The following is a 22,417-nucleotide window of genomic DNA, read 5'->3' as shown; positions in this document are numbered from 1 at the left end:
TGTGTGTGTGTGTGTGTGTGTGTGTGTGTGTGTGTGTGTGTGTGTGTGTATAAGTATTATACAACCTAGCACCTCATGGCATAAACAGGCATATTCATAAACATGGAGACACACGTGTGAGAGTGCTTATGTCCTGCTGTTCTGGATCATACAGGGAACCACATGAATATCTCCCCTTCATGTAATTTATCAAACTTTAAGTTAGCTTAATATGGCTTATCCTAAAAAGTTAGTTAGGATTAGGTCTTCTTAAAGTTTTATGAAAGTGTATAAGGCCTTTGTGAAGACATGCCTCATTGGTTAGAGTGTTGGACTCTCATTCATGAGGTAGTGAGCTCAATTCACAGACCAGGCTATGTGTTGTGTTCTTGAACAAAACAGTTTATTTTACATTACTTCAGTTCACTGAGGGGAACTTTCTAGGTGAAATCCTATGGTCATTCATGACTGAAGGGGGTTCTTACCTTTTTACCCTCGTGATCAGAATGTTGATCTCACAATTGTTAGGTCGTGGGTTCAATTCTTGAACTAAGCAGTACTTATGTCCTTGAATGAAGCACTTTATTTTAAGCTGTTTCAGTACACTTTGCTGAAAAAAAGTGATACCAGTAGCACCTAGGATTTAACCCTACAACCTATTGCAAGGTTAAACCTCCAAGTGCTAATGGTACTTCTTTTTTCAGATTAACCCACTGCAGGTTTTATTCTAGGGGTTATCTCATTCAACAGAATTTTGTACTAAGCCTAAATGCTTTCAAAATCCACATAAGCTCTGGCCTCATGAGACTGTAGGTTCAATGCAGAAGTTTTTGTGGTAAGTACATTAATAAGTACAATTAATAAGACACAAAAGTTTGATCACACCAGCTCTCAGTCAATAAAACTTTGATCAAATTAGCTGACAAGCTATTACATATTCCAAATAGATTTTATTTTAAACTCAAGTTGTTTAGTTCCCAAATCAGCATTGATCAAGTTGATATCTGATCCAAGGATATTCCAGTTATAATCATCCAGTCATTTTTTTATTAAAGAAGTGTATATCTTGGACTACATTATCTAATGTATCATATATATTCTTTACAAATTGCAGGGCACATGGTTTGAAGGAGATTTGTTTATTTCTAGCAGGTGAAGCAACCACAAAAAAGAGTGCTCTCAAGTTTAAAATGTATGTCAATGTGTATAAACCATGACACAAAATGGTTGGAATATATAATAAGAACTATGTTCTCTTACCAGGTCCAGCTTCTTTGCAGTCAACCACGAAGTGAGTTGGTTGGTTAGTTTTCACACCTGGTTTCACACCTGGTCCATAAACCTTCACACTGGAAGGAGATTGGACAAAAACCTGTAAAGAAGAAAATTAAAATAATTAGTCTAAAAAGAACTATGAACTTCCTTAGTAAAATATTGTTTTTACTTTATATCCAGAGGTAAAAGGCCACAAATACAAGAAGTGGGCATAACTAGTTAATTAAACTGACTGAATTAGAATGGTACTTAAGGCAGTGAGCTGGCAGAATCGTTAGCATGCCAGGCAAAATGCTTAGTGACATATCTATCTTTACATACTGAGTTCAAATTCCACCAAGGTCGGCTTTGCCTTTCATCCTTTCAGGGTTGATAAAATGAGTACCCGTTGAACATTGGGGTTGATGTAATTGACTTACATCTTCCCCTGAAATTGCTGGCCTTGTGCCATGTTTTGAAAGCAATATTAGAGTGGTACTCAATTTTATTAAAGTGAGAAGTGTGTGCTGTGTGTTGATGTTCTGAGTAAAGTTCTTGATCAACAGTAACCAACATGTGGGAGCCTAGTTTAAATGTTAATTTAATGTTTGGGGAAAAAAAAAAGATGATGAAGTCACAGACCAAGCTGTGAAGTTGAGAATTTCAAATCACAACCATATGGTATGCAGTTGGATAGCCCACTTGCATGGTAGCTTCGACAAATGTCTAACTGAAGTCTAGAGTTGACCTATACCTTGTGTGTGAAATTTAGTTGACAGGAACTGTACACAATTCTGTGTGTGTGTGTGTGCTTGCATGTGTGGGTAAGCACATCAGTTTTTGCATGCATTGTGCTACAGTGATGTGTTTATACTCCACGAAGTCAGGCAGCTTAGTGGCTCTATGTACAGAGATATGGAAATTAAATACCTAACTTGAAAAGAAGGCCTGGAGTTAGAGAGCATCTGGCCATAAAATAATACAGCCTCTGGAAGTTTTATTCATATGGAAAAAATACACATAAAACTGACAAATGATGATGACTGTAGCAGATGTAACATCAAGTGAATATTCAAAAGCAATTCATCTGGATTTCTGACTTTGGCATGGAGCCAAATAACTCTTATTTACAAGTTAATCAGAGGATGATGGGGGTAGTGTATGAGCTTTACAGACCCCTTCCTTTCAGACAGGTGAGATTGATATTATATAGCTGATGTCTAGGTTTAATATCCTTAGGTCAGTGCAAGAAAGAAAAAAAAAAGTGAGAAGGGAGGGAACTTTGTAGTCGCTTGACTCAAAACTTGCATTGGAGTAGTGATCTCTGCTTTAAAAGTTGGCCAGGATCTAGGATGCTGCTGTTTAAACTGAGCCATGCAGTAAGTCACAAGAAAAACGAGCAGTCAATTGAATTACCCTGGTAAATTACTGGTATTCGTTTTATCAGCACGAGCAAAATTACAGACATAGCTTAGGACACAATGTAGGAAAGAATGCAAATCAGTATGGATTTCTAACAAGGTTTTGAATTTAAGGCAAGGGAACAGTTGATCATATATCCCAATACTGGTACTGTATTTTATAATTCCTGGAAGAATGGAATGCGAAGCTGATTAAGACAGAATTTGAACTCTGAACATAAAACACTAGAATAAATACTGCAAAGTACTCTTCTCCAACACTCCTAGTTCTGCAAATCCAGACAATTATAGCAACTTGCCCACATCTCTATGTTTGACCAATATTTTATTGACAATGGAAGGACAAAAAAAGGCAACATCAGCCTCCTACCACAACAACTACTAGTGTGATTTGAACACAGAATCAGAGGAATTACAAGACATTTAGTCCAAAACTACCATTTCTGACACCTCAACACCATATTGAAAGACTATCATCAAAACATTTAACTACACATTCACAGTTATGCATACACACAGACACACACACACACACACACACACACACAGAGTGGTGAATGAGTGCTCAACATTGCATTGGCAAATATTCTTTATTTGTGAGTTAGCAAGGCTACCATTGGTTTCATGCAGTGAATTCTCAACAATTGCCAAGCCAGCCACATGGAATGTTGGTACTAGTCTCCATCTTGGAAGAGAATACACACACACACACACACACCATAAAATCAACTAAAATTATGAGGTACTTACTCTGAAAGGACTTTTAGGTATGTTTACACCACCATATGAAATCAACACGACATGCTTGACATTCTTCAAAGGCTTGTATTTACAAGTGTAAGTGCCATCCTTGTTGTCTTTGATATCAACTTTAACGGGGTTACCATCGGCGTCATGGCAAATAATGTCCAGTTGAGCCTTCCCAGCTTTCTTGGCATCAACAGTGAATTCAGTCATCTGCTGAACTTGGACCCCAGTTTCCTGTAAGCCAGGCCCAAATGCAACCACCTAAAAAAATAAAATAATTTAGTTTTTAATTTATTTTACAAAATGTGTGTTCATTGGGAATTCATTCAATGTTAGACAAAATTCATCAAGAAGGAAGAGTGGCACCTGATTTTTACTAAAGCTTCTGAGATTTAGTCTGAATGCTTGCAACAGAGTTAACACTGCTAAAAGGTCCCTAATGGTCAGACAGTGGATTAAATAATCAATCACCACCGTTGAATGGGTACAATCCATCCAATGGGTTTCAGTATAGTCACAAATTTGTATTTCTGAGATGAGGAATTTATTACATACACTATCTACATTAAACTAGGGTCTTCATCTTGACTGTTGCTTTCACTACATTTTTGGCTGTGTACACTCCAGCCTTCTTCAAGTGTCTTGTGAGTCACTAAGATGAGGTTTCAATACAGTTTTCATCTACCTAATTTCACTCACAAGCTTCAGGTTAACCCAAAATTATGGTAGAAAACACTTGGCTAAGGTATTATGCAGTGGACTCCGACCTTTTATTGCAAAGGGAACTTATTAACCACAAGGCCAAGGAGGAGTCATTGCATTAAGATAAGAACCAGGGGATGTGACTTACTACACTTGATAAAACCTGTCAAACTAAGTAAAAATCGCTGCCTCCCATACAGGCTTGTCCTTTCCGGTGCTGGTGCCACTTAGAAAGCACCTGTGCCGGTGCTGTGTTAATACACCTGTACTGGTGTTGCATAAACACACCCAGCATACTTAAGTGGCTGGCATTAGGAAGGGAATCAAGCTGTAGAAGCCATGCCAAAATAGACATGGAACCTGAACAGCCCTTCAGCTGGTCACCCACTGTCAAACCGTCCAACCCATGCCAGCATGGAAAACAGATGTTAAATGAGGATAATATCTCACCTTGAGAGGATCAAAGTCTTTAGTAGCTGGTTGAATCTGGGCCATATATGGAGATTTAGGAATATCTTCTTCATTACAATGAATGTGGACTGCATATTCTCCTGGGGCTGTTGGCCAATAAGTGATATCAGCTGTTCCATCACCATTATCTTTGCAGTCAATTTTGGCCTGGGAAGGACCTTCAATTGAAAAACCTGTCCAAAACAAATATAAAAGGTTTCAGTGCTTGGGTTTCATTGAACAGAGTACATTATATGAAGCTTTGTCTTAAAATCTGTCTTAGTTAATTGCAATGTTAATGAGCTAATTATATATACATATAGTGTTAGGAGTTAACACCGAGCTCGATTACCTACTTCAAAATGACAAAATTATAATTTTTTCTTCAAATCTTTCAATTCTAACAAATAAGAAAATGAAATATGTCAAAATGCAAGAAGTTAAAGTGAAACCATCAAGAAATCAATTATGGTTGGATTAACAGTTCCAAAAACGTTGTAATATAGCAAAAGAGGAAATCTAAGAGAATGACCAAAATATAGCAGCTCTAAAGGTTATATTTATTACAATATACCATCTGAAGAGGTCTAGCCGTACTTGAGACATTGTGGCCTCAATTCAGCTAATAGGCACAATGGTCAATAATTTCACAATCCTAATAGTTAGGATGCTGTGTGATGCAAGTGACTCATTTGTCTATATTGTGGGGCCCACTTGTCTCTGAGATACAATACTATCAACAAACCTTCCTCAAGGTCTGACCCTTCTGGAATTCCACCTAACCACCTGCAACCCAACTTTTGCAGGCCTGTACAACCCCTTACTGCAGATCAACCAATTAAAAAGTTAATGATATCAGTATTTTAGGGTATTATAAAAAATTTATAGATCTTTGGTAAGCTGTAGTATTTGGTAAAAAAAAAAAAAACTGAACATACTTGGATTTCTTTCCCTCATCTATCAAAATGTATTTTTTCTTGAGCAAAATATAGTCGAGAGATATGATATTCTTATGAGCATTAATAAAAGCCACAAATCAAAGAGTATTCAAGAGAGACAACTGTGCACGTATGGACATGGGATGCAAATTAGAAAAGTGACAGGTGAGAAAGGATTGTAAAGGAATCAGATTGAGACAATGTTGGAGACACAAAGTGTGGTCAAAGTTCCAGATTTTTAGGGCTCTTAAAAAAAAATATGGTATCATACAAGTCATGACCCAATATATTACAGAAATTTTTTGCAATATTACCAACCAATCCTACATAGCAAAGGAAAATAATAAAAAGGCAAAAAAAAAAAATGAGAATCATGCCAGAATAAAAAATTTCACGTACCTAATGCTCCTGTTTCACCATGGGTTTCCACAACAAATGTTGCTGGTTTGCCGACCATTCCGCCATGCAAGCCAGGACCATATGCTATAATCTTAGACAACTTGAATGGACCAACTTCAACCTTGAATGGACTCTTGGGGATGTGTTGGCCACCAAAAGTGACATTGATAGTGTAAGTACCAGGCTGTTTTGGGGTGTAAACACACTCGTAAGTCGTTGGATCAAGTTTCTTAATACTAACCGGTTCATTTGAATTGCCTGGTAAAAGAAAAATAAATCTAATATTTAGCTGATGTTTTAAAATTAAAATAATGTTAAAAAGAATTGGCATGTAATAGCTGCAAGTGTTTAAGATAAAACAGATTCTAAAAAGTTGCAACAGAAATCTTAAACATTACCAAAAACAAAATTGGCACAGTGCTTTGTGTTCTTGGACAAAACACTTCATTTCACATTGTTCCAGTTTATTCTGGAAATGAGTAACTTTGCAATGGACTGGCATCCCCTTCAGGCAAAACATGAAGATCTCAGTCAGCCAGTCATATAATATGGTAACAATAATTGGCCCTACGAATCCTAGGACTTTAGTCACTCACGTTATGAAAACCAAATAATTAGCCCTACAGATCTTGGGGCTTGAGAGTAATTTCCAGGGGTTATTCTTGATGACCATCATCAGGACACCAAGACGAGTTATTGCTGATTCACAATTTTCCTAATAATTTGTCAGAGACTAGCCACAGGTCAACCCTACTGGAGCAGTCAAGAATTCCAGTCACGAAGACATGATCATCTAAACCTTTTCTCAGGCATAGCATATCTTGGACTACATATAATGTAGTCCTTTCAAGACAGTAGGTTATAAAAGATTTGGTTGTTATTTCTAGCAGATTAAAGGATCAAATGTTTTTTAATCTTCCAATTCATTAGTACATCTAAAAGATTACAGAAGTTTGATAATTAGGGTGTGAGGCCTAGTGGTTAGTATGTGGATGCAAGGAACTTCATTTCACATCGGTCCAGTATCCTCAGCTGATAATGAAGACCAGACAAGTCTTGGTCAATCCCTCTCTCCTCTTGAGAATCTGTCCTAGCCATTCTGGCTTCATGTAAACTTAAAATTAAAAAAAAAAAAAAAAAAAAAAAAAAAAAAAAAAAAGAAAAAAAGAAAAAATTACCTGGTCCAGTGATAGTAACTTTCATTTCTCCATCACCAGCTCCTTTAGTATATACCTTGAAATCAGCATTGTCTTTCACTCTAATACCTTTAGGTTGGATTCCACGACCAGTTGCATAACATTTCTTTGCATTTGATGCTATTAAATTAAAAAAAACAAAAAAAAAAAGGTTAAAATATACTTTTCTTTTTATCATTTCTGCAATGTATCTTCAAAGGCAAAATTATTTTTGTTGCTGTTGGCATTGTTACAAAAAGAAATAAAAACAAAAAAAAACTCACCAGTAGAAATAGTAACCGAAATAGGGGATCGTGGAATAGGTTGTCCACAAAAGACAATGCTAACTGTATGGACTCCAGGCACTTTAGGTGTATATTCTACACGGTAAGTACCATCAGGCTGACGAGTGATCTTGGGCTTGATAGCATTTTGATTACCAGAGGGATCTGTGATGACTACATCCACTGGACCTTCTCCAGCATCTATCAAAGATAAAAGTTATTGAGATATAAGTACAATATTTTGTGATTGGATATATCTAAATTTTCTTTTATTTCTAAAATATTTAAGAAAATTTCCAATAAAATTTTTGAAGGAATATTTCCAAACAAAACTTAAAGAGAAAATTTCAATGAAAATGTTTGAAGTACAATGTTTCACAAAGATAGAAAAACAATTTGAAGGTGGCGAGGAAGAAAAAAAACACCTTACCTTTCAGAGAAATAGTAAAGTGAGTCATTACGCTCACAACATTTCCTGGTTCCAGACCAGGACCAGCTGCTTTGACCTTTGAGGGATCTCCAGCAGGAGCAGAAACTGCAACCGGAAACGGACTCTTAGGAATTTCCTTGCCAGAGTATTTGATGATTACCTTGTAATTCCCTTCAACTTTAGGAGTGTATGTACAAGTGTACGTGAGGTGTTTGTCTTGGTTGAAAACAACCTCACACTGAAAAGAGGAGCAAACAAAACAATTCATTAATCAGAACCAAATTTTAAAATAATTTGCATGGTAAAAAAATAAAAACTTATAAAATTTTAATCTCTTGAAATTAAATAACATTTTTAACTATTTCTACCGATTTTCAATAAAGTCCTTTTTATTTGAAAAATATATACTTATAAGCATACAGACAAGGCTGTGTGGTTAACCGCTTTGCATCCCAATCCTGTAGCATCAGGTTCAATCACTCAGTGTGGCACCTTGACCAAGTGTCACGTAGTTTCAAGTTAACTAAGTGAATGGATTTATGACTGGATTTGAGAAACGGAAACTGAAAGAAGCTCGTGTGCATGTATTCTTACTTCATTATCACAATAGTTGTAAATGAAAGTTACTGTCATATGAGTGGTGCTCGTTTCCAATCTTACATGTCCAGCCATGGGGAAAATACTTTACATGGAAACTGGTAGGGAGTAGTGACAGGAAGAATATGCAGCCATAGAAAATTTGCCTCAATGGATATCACCCACACCATGCAAGCATAGAAAAGTTAGAAACTAGAGTTTGATTTTGTATGTATAAAAAAATCAAATAATAATGGTTTCAAATTTTAGCACAAGGCCAGCAGTTTTTGGGAAAAGGGGCAAATTGATTACGTTGACCCCAGTACTTGGCTGGTACTTATTTTATTGATCCTGAAAAGTTGACTGCAGAATTTTAACTCTGAATGTAAAGATGGATGAAATGCCACCAAGCATTTGGTTCAGAGTGCCGAGGATTCTGTCAGCTTGCCACTTTGATAATTGTAATAAGTGTAATGATAATAGTAATAATAGTGCAATAGTAATAATGAAAAGTTCTACTCACTGGCTCCTTCTGACCCTTGGGATTGAGGACAAGTGGTTCAAGAGTTCCTTGTCCAGCACTAAAAGTCTCCACAGTAAACGACGTCTTGGCTCCTTTCGTGTTACCAGTAGGTTCGATACCAGGACCATAGGCACGCACCCGATTGGGGTTAAGACGAGGCCTAAGGGGAGCTTGGGGATTCAGTTTGCAGTTGGGGAACTGGGATAGATACGTCATCATACTCATTTCATCAATCTTCGGGTTGTTCATTTCTGCTGGTTTAATTAGCTGTAGATGAACAGAGAATAAACAAAGCATGAGTAAATATTTTTACTGAAGATGTCATAGTATTACAAATCCTTTTTACACCAGAAAATTTACAATAATCTAGAATTTCAGAGAAGCATTGTTCAGCAAGTTGTTCGATCTGAGACTGTGTTGAAACTGTAACAATTACACCATGGAAAACAGTTAAAAAAAAACAAAACAAAAAAAAAGCTTAATTTCCCTTAAACATTTATTTGGTATCAAAATTTTTGCTGCACCAACTGAGACCAGATCATTGATGCAGTTCTACAGCTGCAGTTAGTGCAATGAAAATTTTGACACCAAATAGTAAATGTTTAAGTTACCAGTTTTTGGTCTGTTTCTGAATTATTATGTCTTCAACACTGTAGTAATTTTAAAATTTTACACAATGTAAACCTCAAATTTCCCAATTCAAATCTGACCGTACATACTGTTGTTTAAAATAACTGATAGGTAAGATGATAACTCCACAATGTCCTATTTTATTATGTAATATATATATCAAAACCGTTTTCACATTTCTCAGTTTTTTTTAAAAATTTTATTTTTAATACATGGATCACTTAGCAGGTAGCAAAGTTCACAGCAGATATTACCTGTAATTTAAGAATGAGGTTTTTTTTTTTTTCTGTCTGCAAGAGATGAGCCACAAACGCTGTTCACGTTTAAAACAATCCTCAGCTAATCAATATCCAGTCCAGTCCTGAACAACACAGGCATTTGATCAAAGGCATTCCAACCATGACCAACACATCTTTTTTTTGCCTATTCAATGTAGCCTTCATTTTCGAAAAAGAAAAAAGTGCGACTCGAGACCTGGTTGTTATTTCTAGCAAGTCATGCAACCAGGCAGAAGCTCTCCTCTTGGTTTGTGCACTCTTCATTTTTATGTATTTGTAACCCATGTGATTACTCCAGTAAGGTTTCACCAAGATATACTTGTACATAAGCAAGTCAACGGCCTACACAATAACACTGCTGCCAATGCGAGGCTATCACTTGGAAATGTTTGGTGGAATTTAAGCCAATTTAGACCCAGTATAGAACATGACCTGGTTTTGACCATTTCAAGAAGCATCACCTTTGAATATTGTCTTGAATATGCTAACAGATACATATTTTGCCAAACCGATATATAAATAATGAGAGAGAGGCGGGGAGCATGAACTTACTTGTGGCACATCTAACCATTTCTCTGCAGCTTCCATAGCTTCCTTCGCATTCTTCAGTTTGTTTTTAGGCGCCCAATCAGCCCAGTCGGGACACAGACCTAATTAAAAGAAAAAATATGAGAAAGTCAATTAAGTATGAAATAATACCTAACAAACAAGAAACAATTGTAGTTTAAAGAACTTTATGTCTAGTTTTGACTTCTTTCCGACTTCACAGAGGAAAGAAAGTTAAATCTGGGTGAAGTTCAAGATATATACATTGATAAATAAGTTTTTTGCCAAAGGTTAACCTCATTTCGGTAAACCCATGGTCAAAGATGACCCAGCTGTGATCGTCACAATTTTGCTCATTTATTATGAAGACGATTGTGTTGAGGGAGATCTGGCTGTTATTTCTTCGAGAAAACTGAATGAGTGCATAGAGGCTCACTTACTGACTTGTACGTCAGTTAGCCAGAAGTTCCCTTTCGGAAATTTTTATGCCTACTTTAGTGAAAATAAACGTTGGAATCAAGACCAAGTCGTAAATATTACACACTGACTTCTATACAGCCATCACCACTACAACTGTTACAATTCCTCGATATGATTCTACTAAAGTTTGAATTCTGTTGAGTTATTCTTAACATTACAATTTTCTGCAGAAATTCAAATTTCCATTTATGGATGAAACTGGAAGGTTCCTTTAGAAACAGTAGGCAGACGTTATGTGTGTACATGTGTGAGTGCTTGTACCTCCTAACAGAGTAAGCACTCCTTGGACAAACTGCATTGGTTGTGGTATTGCCCCATGTTTAGCTTTGGTAAGTTAGGAAAAAAAACAAAAAAAAAAAAAACAAATGTAATAGCTACCTAAAATATCTTTTTTTAAAAAAATTGTATTGTACTTTACCTGGTCCGCAAGCATCAACCAAAGCACCAATTGCTCGGCCATCGTTCCAATCGGTAGTGAAGTTATTAATTGGCAAATCTCCACATTTGCCTTGGATCCAGTTAAGAAGCCTTTGTTTAGGAGTGGGACCTCCAGCACCTGGTGCTGGTTCTTCCCCTTCCCACATAGGCATCGAGATGGAATAGTGAAGAATAAGAGTCCATATTAGACCCAAAATCAGCTTAAGCTTCTGATCAACAATATCACCACTGTCTGAAAAATTAAATAAACAATTCAAATTTAATATACATGTTAACAGTCAAATACTGAATCTTAAAAAAATTCAAAAATTTTCACAATGCTTTTATTAAAATCATAATTGAAAATATAAACAATGACAAGTTTCCAAAATAGTCATGGTATTATAAACAAAGATTTAGAATAACTTAGCCAAAATGTCAGCCACATCAATCAAAAATCAAATTCCTCCAAGTCTTATTATGTAGTTCTGGGTCAATCATTGAATCGAGCCATGAAAGACAAATTTTATACAGTTATTTAAAAAGATTTTGTTAATTATTAAAAATAGTGGTATAAGCCACTTTTCTCAATTCTGCACCCTCCACTCAAAGGGTTTTATCTTGCAGATTATGTGTCAATCACATTAATCCTGAGCAACATGGAAAAACACCCAGCACATTCTGTAAAGTGGTTGACATTCAGAGGGGAATCCACCAGTAGAAACCATGCCAAAATAGATACAGGAACTTGACAAAGTCCTCCAACCTATCAGATCCTGTCAAACCATCCAATCAATGCCAGTAATGGAATGTGGACACTAAATGATAATGTAATAATTGTAGAAATTAGAAGTTTAGCCTAGCTTTTGGATATATTTTTCAGACTTTGTTTACAGTTTTTTTGTTATTTAATAATCAGCAAAAAAAGTCCCCCCTCCCCCCCAAAAAATAAAAAAAGATCTTTTGTATTTGTTCTCAATACATATAAAAGATTATATTCTTTGGAAGTCACAAATACTAAAACATTAAAGATTTTATCAATGGATTTTAAATTATTTTGCTCAAATATCATAGAGAGTAAACATGTGATTACAAGGATAGAAAAAATAAAAACCAACAGGGAATTAACAAATATTGACTATGGCAGCTTAATTATAGTGTAGAAGAATCCAAATATTCAGTCTTCAACTAAAACACAAATGAGTTCCCATGACAATTTACTTAAGGAAAAAAAAAAAAAAAAAAAAAAAAGAATTGTAGTCCAAGACAAAATAATCAACCAGAATCCTAATTTGGATGTCTGCAATTCTGATAACCGAAAGGAAGAACTTATGAAAAGACCAAAATGAAAAGTAGATTTGAGTCATTTTGTTATTCTTCATGTTTTTACAAACTACCGTGACTTGTATCAGGGACACCAGGCTACGACAACAGTTGCTGCAGATTACTTTACATCAGTGGTTCTCAGCTGGGGTCCATATGCCCCCACCCCCGAAGGGCCCATGTAAGAGTTTTGGTGGGTCCACACAACAAAATAGTAAATTGGGGGTCCACAATAATATTCTAAGGGTCCCTGAAAAAAATTTTTGCCTAAGATGTATTTTTTTCTCCGTGTTTTTCTCCTTGTCTCCGTATTCTTTCTGTTGAAGAGCGTAGCTCGAAACGTCAAAGACTTTCCGTATTCCCGAGCGTCATACTAATATATCCTTTTGTTATTTACACCACCTGTCCTCGTCTGTTGTTATTATTTGTATATTCTCCCATATATATATATATATATATTGCAAGAAACAGCTAGGTTTCTTTAACATTTTACATAATTCAACCTCCACAAGTTAGTGTGTAAAAAATAAAATAGAAATTTTGGAAGAAGTTTGGCTACGGGGGTCCACTGGAATAAAATAGTAATGAAATGGGTCCCTAGATTTAAAAAATGGTTGAGAACCACAGCTTTACACCCTAAATATCTCGTAATCCATTTTAGACAGCAGTCAAAAACTGAGTGGGCGTGCTGGCATGGTGTGGGTGTATGGTGGGAGAGATTTGATTAACCAAACCCATCTTTCGACATTTGTAGCCTTATGTCAATGATAGAATTCATTACCATACAAAATATATTCCCATGACAATGTTTTTGATCCTATAACCCCCCTCACTTACACCATACATTCATCAGAATTATAATTTTGGTGGAGGTTTTAGAGTGTCAGACAATGCTTAGCAGTAATTGTCTTGAGTCTTTAAATCCCTGATTTCAAATCACTGAATACAATTTTGCTTTTTATCCTTTCAGGGTCAATGATATAAAAGTACCAGTCATGAACTGGGTTGATGGTATCAACTAACTCCCTTGCCTACATTTCAGGTCATGCATCTCTCCTGAAGTCATCACTACTATGGCAGTGAGCTGGTGGACCCGTTAGTGCAAAGAAAATGCTTCCAGCTCTTTATATTCCAAGTTCAAATTCCTGCCGCCACAAATTTTATCCTTTCAGGATTGATAAATCAAATGACCCTCCTTAAAACTGGTGGCTTTGTGCCTATAATAGAAACAATTATTACATAGCCCTATACCTAACTAAATATTTTGTTTACTTTTCTTAGTAAAAACAAACAAAAAAATCCCAACATATATCTAGGATTTATTTTCAAATTTGTAAAAAAAAAAATTTAAAAAAAAAAAAAAAACCCTAGAAAAACCATGTAATGTGAATACATGTAGTAACTGCTTCCTTCTCTTGTCATTGTTAAAATTCCCTAAACAAGTAGCATATTTTGAAGAAATTGAGATGACAGATTACAACAATATTACTAAAACTGTAAGCCTATCAGCTTTAGGAATTTTCTGTACTAAATGTACAACTTTCAGAGTAAGACTTACTTCTCTTCAGTGTAGAATTTCAAAACACTAAGTATTCTTGTTTGGAATTCTTCAATAATCGAACAAATGGCTATGCTCTATGGATAATCTACCAGAATAAAAGAGGTTAAACTGTTACTACTTATGCAAAGTGGCAGAATTCTAATATATAATGAGTTTTGATTTAAGCACAAGAGCAGCAATTTTGAGGTGGGTGGAGAGGTTAATACCATTGATTGCAGCGTAAGACTGGTCAATTCTGGAAGGACGAGAGGTAAAGCTGACCTTGACAAGAATTGGACTCAAAGTGGGACGTAGTGAATAATGTCCAACATATACAAAAGTAGAACTACTGTGATTGGAATGTCTTTGATTAAGATCTGTTGAATGAAGATTGATCTGGGGTTAAACACCACAGCTGACAACAAGTATCAGAAGTTATAAGAATTTATTTTTTAAAACCTTAGTGTTACTGCCATATAACTGACAAGATAGAGGACTGAAAAACACTGATGTATGGAATGTATAAATAGAATCAGAGGGAATATTTTTGCAAAATCCATATAGCGCTTCCTACATCACCAGAAAAGAAAAAAATAATTAAAATAAAGCTCTATATCACAATGCACCAACATGGTCACAACCTACTTGCTACAAAAAAATATTACATATTAGAAATAAATTAACTGCCATGATTTTTAATATAAATTGATACGAGAAAATCGTGATTACAGTCCTCCTCCACCTCGATGAGATTAGAAATATGTATCATTTGAAGAGCAACTATTTTTCTTTGTGATTTTTCTTTCAAAAAAAAAAAAAAAAAAAAAATTTATTAGTTACACTTCCTACTTCCTTATGTTATCAGGTTGAAAGTCTGACCTGATGACTTCATTGACAAATGAACTGCTATGTGCTCCTCATAGAATTTTCATGGGAAAATGCAAAACTAATTTCCTCCACTGTCTTCCTTCAGTTTTTTTTCTCTCCCTGCCACCCCCACTCTTAACGCAAGATACCATCTTGTTGGTATGATTTAGACAAGTTCACCACACCTGTCTTGACACCAGAATGCATAGAAATAGAGAAAATACAAAGCATTTTGTTCTGTGCTCTAACAAGTTCACTGTCCTGAACTGGTTATTTTATTTGATCAAAATAACCATATGATGTATCATAATGTATGTAAATTGTTGATGGGCCAGTTACTGTAGTATTTATCTGAAGACAGCTACTGCAGTAATAGCCTATCATAAGTATGTATACATTAAGTATGATACGTAAGTGGCTATTTTAAATATTGCCTCAATTGTATATACTGAATTATTTTATCAGTTTATTGACCCCCATAAGGATGAGAAGGGATATTGATTTAATCAGGATCTGAACTATAATATAAAATGCTGGAACAAAAATGGCAAAGTATTTGAGTATTTGCTCCGACACTAAAAATTTTGACACTTTCAACAAAATTTTTTCTTGGAAATCACTGAAACTGTAACAATAGAAAAATAAACAAAGAAAGTTTTACCTCTGTTTTAATTAACAGTCACTCTTGTATTTAGTCTGACTAAAATTATATTGCTTTCATTGCTAATGAAATCAATACGGTGTATTTGTATCAATTGTCATGCACACTCACAGTACATGCAAGTCCTCAGCTTACTGGGATTATGTTGAGAAGTATACAAGTCAAATAATTCAGTCACACACGCAGTGCAACTAAGTATACAATGCTACAAGCAAGCATTAATTAATGTAGCACTGTACAAATCAACTAATATTTCATTTCAGTCTTTCCATACCAATCATTGTGCAATTAAAAATTCTCCCATCAATACCTTTTTAACAAAAACAGTGACAAAAATGCTTTCTGGAATAAAATAAAATAGATAAATGGAAATTGAACTGGTGAGTGTGTTATATCAAGGCACTAAGACTCCCTAGACACAAAATTTGTTTCAACAGACATAATTACATCAGGCATCTTGCTAACCAGATACAAAAATGAAGTGACATTTAAGCCTCACTGAAGAGGTACAATATGCTGAAATGTGTTTGGAATTACCTCCCATGCTTGTCAAATTTAAAATCAGTCAATGGTTAATTTTGTTATTGTTTTTCTTCTTTTCCTCTATTTCTAGTTTGCATTTTAATAGTCTTGAATTACATATGTTAACACTAACATAATTATAGCTTATGCAGATGGTATCTCATTTAGTCTCCAGGATACACAGCCCAGTTATATACAACAACTAGCAACCATTGAAAGATAAAACCTGATCCTGTACAAAGCAGCAGCAACAACAACAACGGTGCTTGGTCAGAGAATAGTTTGATAAATTGAAATGCCATGAGAAGTGGCAAGTCTAACAACCAATCTCATCTCAGAAAGAGAGAGAGAGTGCTGTTGCTAAGGAAACATCATCAGCATATGACATTCATTTTCCATGCTGGTATGGGTCGGACAGTTTCATAGAAGCTGGTAAGGCCAGGAGCCACACCAGGTTCTATAGTCTATTTTGGTTTCTAGAGCCCTTCTTAACACCAACCACTAATGCAGAATTGTTCTGCATTGTTTCTCTCACTCTCCCTAGCAACAACCCTATGCCCAGATACACTAGATGTTAATGGTGGGTTCAAATATGTAATCCATCAGCAGATATTCATTGTCATCAATTTACTTCTGGTTTTCACTTTTTTCCATTCTGGTATGATCTGGATGAAATTTTGTGAGTATTCTATAGCTAGATGCCCTTTCTGATTCCACCCTAACCTCAGTTTTATTGTTTATGGGGCAAGTGTAGAAAATATCATCTAATTTTGGGACAAATGCCACCGCTGCCCAAACAGTGTCAATATGAAGAAATACAAAAACACAAATACAATGCATTTCTGTAGCATTTCCATCTACCAAATTTCAGTCACAAGGAACAGATGAATTCGAGGCCAGTAGAAACTGTTTGCCCAAGATGCTATACAATGGAATTGAAACAATATAGTCTCATAGTGACACTAACTACATAGACATGCCTGTATGTACAATTCATTGAATAGTTTGACGGCTATGTCAAGCTGATTGGGTCAGAATAATACCCAAACATATCTCAAATTGTTTCCCTGTACTTGAACAGAAAACAAAAAAAAACTAAAAAAAAAAATATTAGTCATTGATTTGTTCTTGTCTTTTGCTGACCACATAATTATTATTTCTAATTAACTTAATACTCCCTGCATTAAATGTGTTAGCTATTGTTTTCTTTTATAATCTTTTTTTTTTCCTTGTAGATGGCATCTCTGAATCATTTATTTAAAAAATGTTCAAGACTGATCCTACACAGAAGCTTTGCTGATCAACCATCTAATTAATTTAATGTGAAATTATGTAAACTTAGTCAATAAGATCTGTGTAAAGCAGTAGCACTACTTCGCAGTCAAAATATTTACAGTTCAAGGATAAATGGCGGGGGGGGGGGGGGAGATAGTAAAATACAAACATAATAAAGGTGAATTATAATCTATGCCATATTAACTAAACAACTTCAAATTTAATATGTAAGCATTTATTTTATAGAATATGGCAAGGGTGGATGAATAATATAAACACCACAATAGTTTGAATAATATATGAGAACAATAATCTCATGAACTACATATATTTAGTCTATTAAAGAATTGAATGGGTTTATTAAATGCATTAAAATAAGAGAAAAAATAATAGAGAGGACTACATAAGCTGATTTCTTAGAAGAGGTTCTCCATGTAAGGTCATTCCATTTATCTTGTACTATATACATTAGCATGGCTTTTTAGAATTTATTTTATTGCCATACCTAAAAGAAAATATGTAAAAAGTAAAAAAGAAGGTGGAGTTTTTGAAAGCAACATTTTCACACTACACTGTTTCTCCTTCCCACACAAACATCCCAACAACCAAAGCAGCTGACAGTGGCAGCAGTAGCAATGACAAAAGTCAACAGTTTGTCAGAAAAGGCTGGGCTAATTATAGCAGGAAATCATGAAGAAAGAGAGAGAGAGAGAGAGAGAGAGAGAAAGACAGAGAGAAAAGTGAAAAGAGAGAGAGAGAAAAGAGAGGAGAAAGAGTGAGGGAGAAAGAGAGAGAGGGAGAAAAGTGGAGACAGAGAGACAAATGCGAATAGAGAGACAAATGTGAAAAGAGAGACAGAAATGTGAAAAGAGAGAGAGACAGACAAATGTGAAAAGAGATAGAAAGAGAGAGAGACATGAAGAGAAAAAAGAGTAAAATGAAAAGAATAGAGAGAGAGTGAACAGTGAACAGAAGAGAGAGAGAGAGAGAGGGGGAGAGAGAGAGAAACAGAAAAAGAAAAGAAAAAACAAAACCAAAAAAAGAAACAAAAATAGTTCAGACACCAACTTAGTCTGCTGCTAGCTTAGGTTTTATTTATTCTGCCCACCCTGAGTCTCACCCCTGGCAGAAATTCCATATAAGGTAAGATTTCATCTGTCCAGTGTTAAGAAAGCAAGACTTTGCACAGTATTATCCTTAGGTGGTAGTAGCAGCAGAAGAAATTTGATATAGGGGATGAGTTATAAAGTAGTTGGGGGTGGGCGTGGGGGTGGATGGGCAGAGATTAGATATGAACAGTTTAGTCTTGTTTTAGATCAATTTTGACAAGGAATGTACACAGAGGAAACGAAAAAAAAAAAGAAAGAAAATAAATAAATAAAATCAATTGCATGAAGTCCACTCCTATTTAAAAGACATGGAAAGGAAATAAAATTTTATTTGCAAAGAAAAAAAATAAACAGAAAATTAAAAATAAATAAACCAACAACCCACCTTGATATTAATTAATATTAGTGTAATTGCTTAATATTAGCTAATATTATAATATCGTGGGTGGTAATATAAAAAGAAAGTATTTATATATATACACACATATATATATATATATATATATATATATATATATATATATATATATATATATATATATATATGTGTGTGTGTGTGTGTGTTCTTGTAATAATAAAGAAATGAAAGTGGAAGAATAAAGCACGACTGGTTAACTACAATTTGATAATATAAAGAGATATGTGTAAGTCTAAAAAGGTGTACGTATACACTCTGAATGCACTGAAATGAACCCAAACACAAAGTTAGAGGTTGTGCTCGAGCCATGGATGATGAATTAGCAGTTTCTCAAGCTTTGATGTCAGTTAAGACTGTTGAAACACTGCATTAGAAACTAAAAGGCCAGGTTTATAAAGCCTACTAGTCTAAATAAAACTGTGTCTGTGTGTGTGTGTGTGTGTGTGTGTGTGTGTGTGCAGACGCATGTGCACATCATGGTTGAAGTTGGTTAGGCCACTTACGTACATCTTTTATCTTTTGTTTCAATCAGGCACAGACATGGCAAGTAGTTCACTTCCCTAGTCACATGGTTCCTGGTTCAATACCATTGTGCAGGACCTTGGACAAGGCTGGTTGGTACCTCAGGCCAACCAACCAACGAAAGCCTTGTGAATAGGATATGGCAGACAGAAATTGAGAGAAGTCCGTCATTTGTGCGAGTACAAGTGCGAGTGTGTCCCACCATCACCACCTGACAATCAGTGTTGGTGTGATTACATCCATGTAACTTAGCAGTTCAGCAAAAGAACGACAGAATAAGTGCTAGGCTTAAAAAAAAAGTCCTAGGATGGTTGGGGGGAGGGGCTAATTCAACTAAAAACCTTTAAAAGGTGGTGCTCCAGCATGGCTACAGTAAAATGACTGAAATAAGTAAAAGAATAAAGATATTCCAATATTTAGTTTCAGATACTGGCAGATATCAAATATTCATATCTAGGTGCTAAGAAACAACAAACTGTGACAAGTTTAATAATCTCAGTAAAACAACAAACTAAGATTAAATCAAAATGGAAAACAAATTTCTTGCATTACCCAAAGCCTTGGTTCTTCAAGAAAAAATAAAAAGGACAAAAAAAGAAATAAAATGGTACATGAACTTTTCAACTCTTAAATTACAAGGAAAGACTGGTAAATATTCCACTAATGTCAAATACGAAGCAGGAACCATCAGAAAATGTGTCAAAGGGGCTCAGAGTACAGAGAGGAAGTAGAAATATCTAACAGATCGAGTGTGGGATTTGGCTGAACCAGAGACACCTCAGTGGATCTGGAATTTCCTGTGTGTGTGTGTGTGTGTGACAATCGAAAGTCCATGAGCCACTTGACTGGTTTGGCCATTTTCGAATTCTTTTTTGTTTGAATGATCTGTGCATAGTATAGTGCAAAGGATAAAAAAAGTGAAAAAAAATTTAATATTAATACAATAATGACTCTTAGATAAGTCGTTTTAGATTGATCTGCCCAGAAGTAGTTATTATTATTATTACTATTATTACTATTATTACTATTATTACTATTATTACTATTATTACTATTATTACTATTATTACTATTATTACTATTATTACTATCACTATTATTACTATCACTATTATTACTATCACTATTATTACTATCACTATTATTACTATCACTATTATTACTATCACTATTATTACTATCACTATTATTACTATCACTATTATTACTATCACTATTATTACTATCACTATTATTACTATCACTATTATTACTATCACTATTATTACTATCACTATTATTACTATCACTATTATTACTATCACTATTATTACTATCACTATTATTACTATCACTATTATTACTATTACTATTATTACTATTATTACTATTATTACTATTACTATTATTATTATTACTATTACTATTATCATTTCACCTGGCTTTATGTTCCGAGTTTAAATGCTGCCAGAGTCAACTTCACCTTTCATCCTTTAGGGGGTCAATAAAATAAGTACCATTTAAGTACTGGGGTTGATGTAATCAACTTACTCAATGAACTTGCTGCCCTTGTGGCAAAAATTTGAAACCATTATCATCATGGCAGCAATCTAGCAGAGTTGTTAGCACACTGAGAAAAATGCTTAGCAACATTTCATCTGTATGTTCAGAGTTCAAACTCTGCCAAGGTTGACTGCCTTTCATCATGAAAAGTGAGTGTTTTTGAGAAGGTACAGTGACAACTCCAGACTTGTTTCTGTCTTGAACCTCATCAGCAAAGCACAGTCTAAGCAATAAACATATTTGATAAACACGTCTTGATGTGTTAGACAGTTGTATGGTACTTATTCTATCAATCACCTTTTGCTGAACCACTAGATTACAAGGATGTAAAGAAACCAAAGGCAGTTATGAAGAAATGAGAAAGACAGATAACCCACCAGCATCAAATGATGATGCACAGTTTCGGTTCATTAAATTCACTGAAGGCATTATTTGACTCGGGGCTATGAAATACAGATATTTAACCAAGGTGCTTTGCAATAGGACTGAACTCAATACAACATGACTGGAAAGCAAATTTCATAACTGCACAGCCAGCTCTATGCTTAAGATCAGCAACCCTACCCTCATGGTTCAGTTGAACGGAAGGAGCTATGTCCATAGGCTTTGCAAGGCCTCTAAGACATGCAACTAATGTTCCTCTTGAACTGAGGGATGCAGGGGAGACATGAGAAGAGAAGGAATTCCAGAGGGAGAGCATTCTGAAAAAGGAATGACTAGGCATTGTACATGCCAATATACTGTGAACTAATGCAGTGAACTGACAGAACAGTAAGAACACAAAGCAAAATGCTTAATGGCATTTTGTATGATTTTACATACAGTGTTCAAATCCCATCAGTCATTTTGCCTTTATCCTTTCGGGGTTGATAAAATAAGGAGTTCAGCAATAAGGTCAATGTAACCCCTTCCCTGAAACTGCTGGCCTTGTGCTAAAATTTGAAACGAATGTACTATGACCTTATAGGTTTTATATCCTGTTCGTGACAAAAAGGATTGTAATAAAAAGACAACTATAAAGAGAAACAGTACTTCAAAGTACCTCATTTTCATTCCCATGCTCCCTCTAGGTCTTGGATAACAAGGTTTTATCAATGAAGAAGAAAAACTGGTTGAACTCAAAAACTAAAATAATGATAAAACAAAAAAAATAAATAAAACAGGAAAATAACTAAAATGTTCACCTAATAAATTAGGAATAATTACTTCTAAAATTATGTGAATAGCAGAAAATTATGGTTACTAAAAAGGAAGATTAAAAATATATGAGTCAGATGAAAAGAAAGTTTCTCACATAGGCATGAAGCCAAATTTGAAGTGGAATAGGGAAGGACATGATTGAATTAAACACAAGCAGATGACGCGATGGTGTGTGCGATTTTATATATATATATATATATATATATATA

General features: G+C 35.0%; 1 protein-coding gene across 1 annotated transcript in view; it reads right to left on the bottom strand.

Annotated features, from left to right (window-relative positions):
* Positions 1 to 22,417, bottom strand: part of LOC106873618 (filamin-A) — a 91,896-nt gene that overhangs the window by 49,382 nt on the left and 20,097 nt on the right. Inside the window, exons 4-13 of the mRNA XM_052973452.1 lie at positions 11,231 to 11,508; positions 10,339 to 10,436; positions 8,879 to 9,145; positions 7,780 to 8,017; positions 7,350 to 7,550; positions 7,069 to 7,206; positions 5,891 to 6,148; positions 4,554 to 4,747; positions 3,405 to 3,662; positions 1,240 to 1,351 (exon numbers count right to left, since the gene is read on the bottom strand). Of these exons, the coding sequence (XP_052829412.1) occupies positions 1,240 to 1,351; positions 3,405 to 3,662; positions 4,554 to 4,747; positions 5,891 to 6,148; positions 7,069 to 7,206; positions 7,350 to 7,550; positions 7,780 to 8,017; positions 8,879 to 9,145; positions 10,339 to 10,436; positions 11,231 to 11,508 (2,042 nt within the window). The remainder of the gene's footprint in view (positions 1 to 1,239; positions 1,352 to 3,404; positions 3,663 to 4,553; positions 4,748 to 5,890; positions 6,149 to 7,068; positions 7,207 to 7,349; positions 7,551 to 7,779; positions 8,018 to 8,878; positions 9,146 to 10,338; positions 10,437 to 11,230; positions 11,509 to 22,417) is intronic.

This window comes from Octopus bimaculoides, chromosome 15, assembly GCF_001194135.2.
Source record: "Octopus bimaculoides isolate UCB-OBI-ISO-001 chromosome 15, ASM119413v2, whole genome shotgun sequence".
Classification (NCBI taxonomy): domain Eukaryota; kingdom Metazoa; phylum Mollusca; class Cephalopoda; order Octopoda; family Octopodidae; genus Octopus; species Octopus bimaculoides.
Note: the sequence above shows the minus strand (reverse complement) of the source record. Positions and strands in the feature narration are given on the sequence as shown.